Source organism: Rousettus aegyptiacus, unplaced genomic scaffold, assembly GCF_014176215.1.
Source record: "Rousettus aegyptiacus isolate mRouAeg1 unplaced genomic scaffold, mRouAeg1.p scaffold_m13_p_1, whole genome shotgun sequence".
Taxonomy (NCBI): domain Eukaryota; kingdom Metazoa; phylum Chordata; class Mammalia; order Chiroptera; family Pteropodidae; genus Rousettus; species Rousettus aegyptiacus.
The window spans coordinates 139,917,140-139,929,915 of record NW_023416284.1 but is presented as its reverse complement, the minus strand read 5'-3'; the positions used below and the strand labels follow the sequence as shown (position 1 = coordinate 139,929,915).

At 31.6% G+C, this 12,776-nt stretch overlaps 1 protein-coding gene across 5 annotated transcripts in view; it reads right to left on the bottom strand.

The window, feature by feature from the left end:
* Positions 1–12,776, bottom strand: part of GRIK2 (glutamate ionotropic receptor kainate type subunit 2) — a 545,286-nt gene that overhangs the window by 92,813 nt on the left and 439,697 nt on the right. For all 5 annotated transcript variants that reach the window (XM_016124557.2, XM_016124559.2, XM_016124558.2 and 2 more), the window contains one exon: positions 11,253–11,470. In XM_016124557.2, the coding sequence (XP_015980043.1) occupies positions 11,253–11,470 (218 nt within the window). The remainder of the gene's footprint in view (positions 1–11,252; positions 11,471–12,776) is intronic.

Genomic DNA, 12,776 nt, shown 5'->3' with positions numbered 1-12,776 from the left:
TCTGATGCCAGCTAGCCTTCACATCTGCTGTTTCTCCATTGATAGCTGTAACTTGGCATGCCAAACTAGTGTCTGATGAAGCAGTTTTACTCAAAGGCACCATTTTATTTCTTGCAATGGGAACATAGTAAAATGGTGTTGGTTTTCTGTAGGCCTTATGCAAATCCCTGTAATAGACATAGGATCAGGTCTCACGTACAATGAATTGTGTGTTAGTATAGGCAGATGGAATACAACTTTCTTTGATAAAAATAACCCCCTCAATATGCCAATAAATTAAATGCATAATAAAAAATTGTTTAAATATTTATTTCTAACATGATGAATTATATCAAAATCACATTAGATGCTAATGATTATAATAATACTTTAAAAGTGCCAACCTTATTTCATTACATAAAATATTACCATTTAACCTAATGTTAATCATAATCCATTACCCACAACCAGTATCTCGACACCATTAATAACATTGAAATTTGGAAGAATCAGAGACATGATATGGCTACAAAAATCTTTGCTATTTCTTTTGGATTTCTAGAAAAGATATCTGATGGCAAATAAAGAAAACATTAACATGAACAAATAAAAGTTTCAGGAATAATGTTATTAATTTAAACTGACAGCTCAGATACATCAGTATTCAATAATATGAAGATTTTAAGTTTTGTTTCATTCAATTAAGTAGGTAAAAAAATTAAAACAGTAAACTAAATTATCCACAAACCTGAATACATGAAACAAATAAAAAATTCAAAATGAAGTTTCTATTTATTCTAAATAGCCATAGAGTTATATTACCTAATTAGTAACTTACAAACAAGTTAGCAACAATAAGTTTTTGGCTTGGAAGCCTAAGTATATTCTGTTTTTCATCACCTAAGTTAGAGCACAATATCATGCTGTAGGAGCATTTTATTTCAGTTTAGATCTGCAGGGGGACATTGAGGCATTCTAAAGTGGTACAAAGGAAGACATCGATTAGAATTGTGAAATAATTTGTCCCTAATAGTATATATAGGTGCATTTTTTGTTCCATAACAAGGAAAGAAATTACAGTTTTTTACCAAATATTATAGGCTACTACAATAAAATCAGGCAAGGAAACTATATGAGCCCAAACTTCAAATCATTGCTCAAAACCTAACTATATATACCTATAGAATAAGGCCCTTCATGTCTTCTTACTCTCCTTCCCATTAGGTAACACAAAGGTCACGTACAATCCTTCTGGGACTCTAACGTGTCCCCTATTGGTCTCTTCTTTAATTTTCCCTCCCCTCCCCTATAGTAGAAGAAACTGCAGTAAAGGCTTATAAAGAAAAGGTAAATTAATTAATACATCAGATTCCATAGAACATATATTTTCTCAACATTTACTCAGAGACACAAACAAAAGTCAATGTTTACCCCATCGTACTTCTCTGAGAAAGGAGAGAGCTCTAACTTTCTTTATCCTGCTACACAACAAATCTCATGCAGATCTATTTAAGGGCCTTTAGGAATGGTGTTTAAAGTGAAGATATAATTAGAGTATTTACTCTCAGGAAATCTCTGTTAAAAAAGTCTTTAAAGACAATTTAGGTAAAAAATTCAAAAGAAGTAAAAATGTGATTAGTTTATTTTATGCCTGTGTTTGGTATTTTGTGGGATCTGGGTTTCAGAGAAGAAAAATGGGAAGTAGATACAATCAGTTATTAACTATTGATGCCAATAATGAAGATATTATTTAAATTTCAAATTAAATTAACTCTTCCTACACAATAGAATCACCAAAGAATGTTATAAAAATTCAGATGCCCAGGATCTCACCTTGAGATTTTTTAATTACTTAGTCTACAGTGGGGCCTGGACCCTCGATATTCTCTAAAAGGTCCTCAAGTAATTCTAATGTTCTAATGTATAGACAGGTTGTGACTACTGGTTTAAACAAATGGAAATTTTAAATATGCTTAAAATTTAGCAGATTGTAGCCCCAGATAGGACAAAATAATTATTTTACCCCTTGAAAACAGAAAATTGGTGTAAAAATCAAGACTATTTTCTCATCTATCAGAGTGATATGATTGTTTGATATAATAGACAAGACCATATGTCCATATGCCATACATGCTATCCAGTCCTATTGGTTGTAGCACAGCTGTATCTCTTATGACTTTGGTAGATAAAGACTGGACCCATAAGTTGAAGAAGTGCTCTAACTGGAGATCCTGGTAAAATTGTCAGTATCACTAACTTTGCTCACCTATGGTCTAGAACTTATGATGTGTACGTAGCGGGTTACAATCTATCAACAAAGCAAACATTTTAGTCACAAAACTTCGATGATAATATACCTATGCTCGTGTTAATATCTTTTTAAAATTAATTTCTAGGCATAGAGACAGTATCCCCATATGAGACTCAAAGCTGAAATTTGAGAACTTTTCCACCTTAAATTACAGAGGAGAGATGGAAGATGTCATTACTAAACATAAATTGACTCCAAGCAAAAAAAAAAAAAAAAGGCCTAAAAGCAAAGCTATGTGGCCAGTTAGTAACATAACTCATAAGCAAGTATTTAAGAAATAATCTCTGTAGTTACTTTAGTACTATAATAAATTTCTAATTATTATATTGTCAAAGAATTCCTTCAAGATAATGGTAGAAAATGATTAAAACATGTATAATAGTAAATATGGTATGTAATGAAAGACATGCCCAAATTCTATCCATGTGCAGACAAATAATTATTAAATCTCTTCTTTATTATGACCATACTTAACTGGGAATTTGCTATATAAAATATAAAAGGCATATAAAGTATAAGTTCACTAATGCATAGCATAGTAATTATAGTCAACAATACTGTATTATCAACTTCAAAGCTGCTGAGACAAAATCATAATTGTTCTCACCACAGAAAAGAAATGATAATTATATGATGTGATAGAAGTGTTACCTAACACTAAAGTGCTTGTCATATTGCAATATATAAGCTTACCAAATCACATATTGTACACTTAAACTTACACGATGTTATTATGTCAATTATTTCTCAATAAAAATGAACAAAATAAAGTGAATTCAAAAGTAACTTTAGCTGATCTTTCTTCTAAAACTATTTGAAGTCAATTTTCTGCATATGCAAAATGTAACTTTCAAAATATTTTATCATGAATACAATAAGAGAAAAATAAACACTAATTTCAGAAAACACTTTTCTATGTGAAAAGTACAGTATAGATGCTATTTTGAGAATTTACTCTTCTAGCGTATAAATCTCTTCATAGTAAATGTATTATACTCACATTATCACTACTGTTTTAAATATAAAAAAACAAGTAAAAGTCACAGAAAGTAAAAAATATGAGAAATGTCCAGTGAATGGTATATAGTTCTAAATCCATTTATTAACTGTATGCAGTAAACTGCCAACTTTTACATTTTATCTGTCAACTAAAAAATTACTTATGTTCTTTTGGCCTTTAAGAAGCAAAAGTCACTCAAGCTTTCAAGGAATCATTACAGGCATACCACACAAGCAATTCAGGCTTAAAAACCTATACTGTCACCCCAACATAATTTAATTTTAGAAGACCATTGAACTGATAAACTCAGAATAAGTAGCAGACTATAAAGAGCATGTTATAGCTGTATTTGCCCTAATTGCTTAAGGCAAATGTTTTAGAAACTTAATCTGATCAAATAGTTGAGGTCATATAGGTGAGCCAAAATGACTAACGCACTTAGCTCTTCTGAGTAGTGATGGTTATGCCATAACATCTTTGGCTATTACTTTTATTGTTCATACTATGAGTCCTTTGGTTATTGCTTTTATAATTAATAAGTCACTTAACCTCTCCATGGCCCAGTATCCTTATCTGTTAAATGAGCATAATAATAATTGCTTTTTACCTTTCTTACGAGTCAAGATTAATGAACTGGCATTTAAAACGTACTTTGAGTTCTCCTAAAGAGGGAGGCTATGCATAAAGAAAAATAGAAGAAAACAAACTGTATGTGCTGCTAGAAACCAAAAGATAAAACCTTTCCCTCCAGATGGAGTAATCTACTTGTTTGCATTCCTAACACTATCCAAATAAATCGACCTACACTTCCAAATAATTTGACTCTTAACCCAAAGTTAAGATAGAAATGTCATAAAGTGTTACATATTTTGAAGAAATGTTTTTAGCTCTCCACAGAATAGCAAAATTTTGCAAGTAATCACACACATTCTATGCAAAACTCTCTGTCATAGGTGTTCCATAAATTAATACAATATTCATTGCTCCAGTGGATAACTGTATAGAATATGGTAAAAAGAAAAAAGTGAGTTGCTGCCATAAAAACAGAAGTAAACATATAAAACTGATTAAGGGTCACATAGCAGATGACAATGACATCATAGAGGAGAATGGGAAAATGGGAATCTGTGAATATAGGGTCAAACTATTTTTAAAATATGCCTTGTAGTAACTTAGAAGATAGAAAATGAACAAATAATCTTTTAGACTTGGCCCGCCAAAACATCCAGGCAAAATGGCAAAATATTCAAGGTATCAGCTATTTACTTTAGCTATATAGAATAAGGTAGTATAAGAAAGAGATCGAATATTAACAATAATAAGAACAACAAAGAGGATAAGAAGGAGAAGGAGAAGGAGAGGGAAGAGAAATAATTTAAAAGAACTGGGTGGCTTCCAAATAATTTTGAGGAGAAACAGAGTTAGAACTTGCATGGTTCAGTAACAAAAATGTTTCTAATCTTCAGTGTCTCCATCTAATAAAAGTTCTCAAAATTGTTTCAACACAGCATCAGGCCTTAATTAAAGATCGAATTAAGTATATTGCCTTGAGGTGCTTTGTTAAGACCTCTGAAAAAGCTAAAGCAATGTCTTGTAGATTTTCTTCTCTGGATAAAGAGCTTCTAGCACAAAATAGCAATAATTAAGCTTAGAGAGAGAGAGGCCTCTTAAAAAGAACTATAGGCATGGTTTTCAGTGGTCCCCAACCTTTTTGGCACCAGGTACTGGTGCTCCTTTGAGACTCTAACGCCTCATGCTCTGAAGTGGAGCCGAGGCAGTGATGCTAGCACCAGGGAGTGGCAGGCTCACCCATCACTCACCTCCTGCTGTGCGGCCTAGTTCCTAACAGACCACACACTGGTACTGGTCTGTGGCCTGAGGGTTGGGAACCCCTGGTTTAGATTATAAATGGACTCAGATGGATACATTTACAAGCCATAAAGGTTTAGGAGAAATGGTACTGGCAGAAGAACTGGCAATCTGCTATAAAAGAAACAAAGTCTATTCAAAATGTAGAAAAGCCTTGGGTCAACAAGTTTATATGAGGAAGACAGCTGACTTGTAAGCTAACTAAAGGTTTACATTAAATACTACTAGCAGGTTTGGGTTTTTTAAGTAACATTATTGTGCCAATCAATAATTAATATAGTCCAAGCCATATGCAGAGTCTGTGCTGAGAACCTGAGATTAAAGTGTGAATCATATAGATTCAATCCCTGTCCTGCTGCCCAGTGCAGTGTGGTTACAGAGGAACCAAACAAATATAGCTTGGTAAGTATTAAATTGCTTGATGTTCTGAGTACCTCACTTTATCTCATCATATAGGCATTATATCATCTCATATCATCTCAAGAATAAGGATAAAGACAGTGCAATACGATATTTAGAGAGAGAAAGAGAGCGAGCAAAAAAGACACCATATTCATATAACTTTTAATACAGTGTATTGTTATAGTCTTTCTATTTTATTATTCGTTAGCATTGCTAATCTCTTACTGTGACTAATTTATGAATTAAGCAGGTATGTATGTATAGGAAAAAACCTAATGTATATAAAGTTTGGTACTATTTGTGGTTTTAAGCATTCACTGGAGATTTTGGAACATATCTCCAATGTTCCAAGGATAAGAGAATACTACTATATACTATTTCAAAATACATAGTCTAGAAAAGAGCTTCTAAAAATTGCTCCACAGATTTTTTATTTAATTTTACTTATTAAATTATTCCCTCTTAGTGACAGCAATAATCAGAAGAATGAAGTAATTTAAGTTAGATAAACATGGTGTGATCTCTCTTAAATCTATTCCAAAATTGTTTATCCAGTTGTCAGTCTTAGAAACATAATTTACTTGCCTATAGTTAAAATCATTCTAAATTCTGAATTTTTTAATTACATTTTAGCCATGTATTCTAAAAATACTAATATATACATAACATCTATCAGGTTTCTACTTGGTGCTTAGTATATCACCTAGAACTTTTATTTAATATTCAAAAAATATTATGAAAATGGTTCTGTTAGTCATTCTTATTTAGAAATTTGGAGTCAGATGTTTCCAAGAGGCAAGTGTCTTACCTAAATATAGCCAACAGGAGATGAAGCCAGGAATTAAGTTCTGTTTTTTCTGATTACATAGTTTTTTCATTCCTAACAACTATTCTAAGTTGTAGACTCTATGTTTTCAGAAATATTAAATGATTTAATAATATATATTTGATGCCACTTAAATGTCCTTTTAATATGCGGCATAATTTTTAATAACCATAAAAGAGGACATATAGCTCCTTCGATGTAATCCTTTTTTGGAAGGACAGTCTATATTCGTATACGTGTAAGGCAGAGATTTCATTTAGATCAAGCCCAGGAGGGATCTTATTGAACCTGGAAAACCTGACTCATGGTTGCATAGAAACAAGGTGATTCAGCATCATTTTGTAAAACATATGACCCACTTTGAAAATATAAAGATTTTCAAAGAGACCAAAACACTTACAGGCTATAGCTTAGTTATTTTTGAGTACATAATCTATATGTATTCATTTTCCTAATCTTTATACTTCAAGGAGAAAAGAATGTGCTTGTTGCTTAGCAACATTTTATATAGTGTTCAGCCTTGGGGTGAAATTTCACTTTACTACACCAAGTTCCCAGATTCCAAGAAGGAGTTTTTGATTCTTCATTATTTGTTTTTCAATAAATTCCCTGGCCCTCAGCTATTTTGTTATTTAAATATGATTAAGACAGAATAAATAACCCAGAAATAAATCCATGCCTATATGGTCATTTAACCTACGACAAGGAAGGCAAGAATATACAATGGGATAAAGACAGTCTCTTCGACAAATTGTGTTGGGAAAACTGGACAGATACATGCCAAAAAATAAAACTAGATCACCTTCTTACACCATATACAAGGATAACTCAAAAGGGATTAAACACTTACATGTAAGATCTGAAACCATAAAACTGCTAGAAGAAAATATAGATAGAAAACTCTCTGATACTGCCATTAGTAACTTTTTTCTGATATATCTACTTGGACAAAAGAAACAAAAGAAAAAAATAAACAAATGGGACTACATCAAACTAAATGGTTTTTGCACAACCAAGGAAATCATCAACAAAATGAAAAGAAAACCTACTAAATGGGAGAAGATACTTGACAAGGGGTTAACATTCAAAATTTATAAAGAACTCATACAACTCAACATGAAAAAATGAAGTAATACAATTAAAAAATAGAAGAGCTGAATAGGCATTTCTCCAAAAAGGACATATAGATGGCCAATAGACATATGAAAAGATGCTCAAGGTCATTATTCATCAGAGAAATACAAATGAAAACCACAAGACATCACTTCATGCTCGTCAGATTGGCTATCATCGAAAAATCAAAAAACAACAAACATTGGCTAGGATGTGGAGAAAAGAAAAAAATTGTGCAGCCACTATGGAAACAATATAGAGGTTCTTCAAAAAATTGAAAAAACAACTAACTTTTGAACCAGTAATTCCGTTTTTGGGTACTTATCCAAAGAAAACCAGAATACTAGTTTATAAAGATCTATACAACCCTATGTTCACAGCAGCACTATTCACAATAGCCAAGGTATGGAAGTAACCGAAGCGCCCATTTAGACGATTGCATAAAAAAGTTATGGTATATATATATACACACACACACACAATGGAATATTATTCAGCTGTTAAAAAAATGAAAGCTTACCATTTGCAATGACATGAATGGACCTAAATGATACTATACTAAATGAAATAAATCAGACAGAGAAAGACCTTTTGATTTCACTTATAAAAGGAATATAAGGAACAAAAGAAAAAAAAAACTAAATGAAGACAGGCTCATAGACACAGAGAACAAACTGGTGATCGTGAGAGGGTTGGGATTTGGGGGGCTGGGTGAAAAAAGTGAAAGGATAAAGAAGTACAAGCTAGTAGTTACAAAATAGTCCTGGGGATTTAGAGTATAGCATAGGATATATAAGCAATATTATTGTAATGGTTATCTGTAGTACCAGATGGATGCTAGAGTAATCGGGGTGGGGGGGGGAGGTGATCATTTCATGGATTGTATAAATGTCTAACTTATTTAAATTTAAGAAATAAAAAAATGCAAACAAAGAACATATGATGATACAATACAGTATCTATTGTTTACATGGAATAACATGAAGAGCCACCATCTTCTCAATTTTGAGCTATTTGCCCATCATGATTCACATCTATCCCTGGGAAGAATGCGTATTGAATATAATGAGTGTAGAAGTGAAAAAGAAAGAACTCTTCTTGAAGACAATATACACTCATAAGATCAATGAACAAAGTCAAGCACATTCTTTGAAAACAAAATTATTTAATGTTGTAGAATGGCTATATAACTGTCTCTGTGTAGTCTGAGGACTTACCCCTTTAAGGCTGGGTATTTTGAACCAGCTCTTCTTGGTTGTAGTAACAAAAATATACCACTCTTTAAAATAATTTTCTAGAACTGAGCATTCCAGAACAATTAGCTAACAGCAGGGTCTTGTTAAATTAGTAAAAACAAGATGGAAATTTCCTTAGAAATCAGTACCTTACGGTGCTTCCTAGAGTGTCTGTATGCATTAGTATTAATTAAGAAATAGAAGGGTGATATCAGATGTAAATAGACTGTACACAATAGTCCCTGATTCACTGCAGAGTTTCAAAATGAGCATTCAATTGCTTCAATTCCAGATTTCTAGGGAATTTCTTGAAAATTTTATTCCCATTGGCTAATGTAGGTATATAGTTTAACGAGCCAAAACACGAAGTTGAAATTAGTATCATTTAGGGCTACACTAAAATAACTAAAGAAAAATCAAATTTCAATGCATCCTTTTAAATTCTAGTTTCAAAAGTAACAATTCAGCATGTGATAAAGTTATCAACATAAAGTTATTGTCAACTTAGTGATTATCATTATGTGGTTTTTATTATGACTAGTGTACATTCCAGAAAGCTTCAATTTTATAGAAAGAGTCTGTACTGTTGGAAACAGAAAGTTGTTTCATGTCTATTGCCTCTGGGTGCTAGAGGCACCCTCACGTGTGAGAAAGAAAAACAAGAAAAAAAAGAGTAAGAAGAAAAGTCAATAGTAAGTAAAAGTTAAGGTAGACAAATGATGCTGCAGAGAGCAATTGAACTAAGGAAAAGAAAAGACCAGAATACTGGAAAGACTGAAAAGGCAAAAAAGGGAGATAATAAGCTTTCAGCTTTAAAGATGTGAAAGGGAGAATTTTTTTAAATTGATTTTCCAGAGATAAAACTTTTTTGTAATATATAAGAGCTTTCAAACAGGATATTTGAGTCTTCTGCAAAACAAAAATAATATTAAAACTCCAAAGCATTTGTGAAACAGAAATAACCACTTCTGGTATGAAATCACTTGTGTTATTTTACAAATTCAACTTCAAAAGTCCCTTGAATACTGTAATAATTTAAATGCATTATATATATACTGTCTGCAAAGTTATTTATACTAACAATGTGTATTGAATAATTTCAACAGTTGATTTCTTTTTTAAAAAAATGAATAAGAAAAGCAATCTCTACTAATTCTAAATAGTGAATTGGGGAAAATCGATCAATTGCAATTAACATATTCAAATAGCACCATACTGATCATAATGCTTTGCTCATATTTAGAAAATAAATTTGAATAAATAATAATATTTTCCAACTAAATGTAAAATATGCATCCACACTTTAATCTAGCCATGTGAGATATTCACTTTGAAAATAATTACATTTTAAGAATGACAAAAATTTGATGAACAATCAAATTTATCTCATACTTTGGATATTTAGTGTCCTCTAGAATACTAAACAAAAAGTTTATTTGGTTTTGTAAGAAATTTTTGCAAAGAAAATTACATAATTTTTTGCCAAAACTGCTATTTTAAGTTGTATAAAACCCAGTTCTATAACTCCAACTGAACTATAATCACCTTGAAAGTGAGAATTAGATGTTACTTGCTTCAGAATAAGCAATACATAGTGCAATTTCTTGCACTCAACAAGCACTTGATGGACATTTGATGAAAGAATTTACTTTATAGCTTGAGTCAATTAATTTGAAAAAAGAAAAATGTCTAATACTTGTACTACATATTTAACTGCCCATGTATTTGTGTCAAGTGAAGGAAAATACCAATGCTTAAAAATTTGCCCAACCTACAAAGAAATTAAACATACTTGGTAACATATTATAGCAGTTATGAAGCAATAGTGACTCCCTAAAGTGAAATTTGGTACTCTAGCCCAATGAGATGAGCTGGAATAAGAAGAAAGGGATGATAAAGAGGAGAACAAACATTCTATATGCTTGGAACCTTGTAAAAGCACACTTTGCATTTAAATTTTCCACAGGGCTGTCCCTCTGGAAACCACTACAAGCTCTATAGGGTAGCCCATTTTCAGATTCTTTGCCTCCGAGAATATTAAATGGATGGAAGTACAGATAACAAGAACTATTTCTGCTTTTTTTCTTTTAACCGTATTTCCCTTCCTTTTCTGTAGGCTTCTGAACAAGTAAATCTTGTCTCATCTTAACAGAAAGGAATGTATATATGGGGAATATTCTTACATGTAATCATTTAATTCTCAAATAACCAAGCCTTGTATCGATTTTTAATAAATATATTACTTATTTGTTTTATATTCAAAGATAAAATTCTGTTGGGGGAAAAAAATGTTACTTTTAGGTAGATTTTCTGCCAAACAAAAATAGAATACTTGTAAAGCAAAAACTTCTTGCCATTGGCAAATATTTTGAAATGTTTTGCCTTCATGGTCATATATTTTGTTGTATACCTCTCTACCCTCTCAAGTATATGCTATTGTTACACTCTTATATTCATTGATAGAGAAATAATTGTTTGCACTCTATCATTTTAATACATTAATACAGTAGGTCTTACCTTAAAAAATGTCATAGTTGCACCATCCTCCACCGCGCCGTACTCTATCTTGGTTTGTTTAGCTAAATCATCGGCAGAGTCAATAGGGGATTCCATCCGCTCCACTGTCAGAAAGGCGGCTAAGTTAGCAGTATACGAAGAAATGATGATAAGTGTGAAAAACCACCAAATGCCTCCCACTATCCTGGTGGACAGCGCTTTGGGCATAAGCTCAGAACCTAACAGAGATTTGGGGGAAAAGGTGAAATGAATACAAGAGAATTTGGTCAGCAGTCAGGTACTTTTGGTGACAGTGGCAGAATGGAATCACTGTGTAATAAAAACTTAGATCATAGATTTACATATTGCTTTAGAAAGCAGCAACAATCATTGGGAGAGCAGAGGCTAATTTCAGTTAAGAAGCAGTCTCTTAGGACACTCGTGGTTAAGTATAGTGACAGGAGACTCAAATTTTATCCGACAGTGCAAAGTAACAATTAAATATTAATGAATGAAAAACCTTTATGCAAACAGCATTAGGAGAAAACAAATCTTTCTAGTTTATAAACCACATGTATAGTTTTTCATTTCCTTGTAAGTAGTGTGGGTTTTAGAAGAAATGATTTAATGTATGTTCAGATCCATTGTTTAACAAGTTTTACATAAAGTTTTATTTTTTATGTTCGTGAAGCTCTAAACTTTTGTTCATCTTGCCATTTAAAAAGGTAACATTGTATAAAATAATTTCAATACCCACGTTTCTTGAGATGTGTGACTTTAGTCCAGTTTTTATTTCAAAATAGGGTAGTAAATTATTTGCTATGTATAAACTAATGTCTCCCATCACTATAGTTGGCCTTAACGAGGTATATCAAAATAAGTAGTTAAATTGTCACAAATTTATTTTCACACACACATATATATAAGTATTTAAAAATATATTAAATATATGGCTGGAGTTGTCTGCTCATGGTATTAATAAGAGAATGGGATCTGAATTATATTTTATTTTTGATTACTATTAATTATAATTGATTTATATTATAAAATAAAATCCTAACAATTTTAAAAATCAAGTCTTATAGCTTTACCACATTATTTACATTATATACATTATTTACATTCTTAATGTTGAAGTTAATACATATCAGCAGGTATTATTTTTATTAAAAAGTATACTAAATTTATGGATATATATAATATATTACTGTTCACGTTTTATCACTTTAAATCTATAATCAAGAAAGCATTGGATACAAATTACTTAATTTTTAATAGGGTTTGAGTAAAATGGAATGAAGCAAAGATGGACATCATTTGCTGATTTATTTTATAAACATATATTTCATGTAATCACTGATGCAGTAAGTTAACATATCTTTAGATAGAGTGAAAAATGCAACAAATTATTCATGTTAACATTGAAAAGAAGTGGTGTCATGACTAGAATATATCAAAGCAGCCCATCTTACACTGCAGGTCATCTTACTCTTGCAATTTCAAACAAACAAAATTTTAAAAAGTAGACAGACTTGGACATGACAG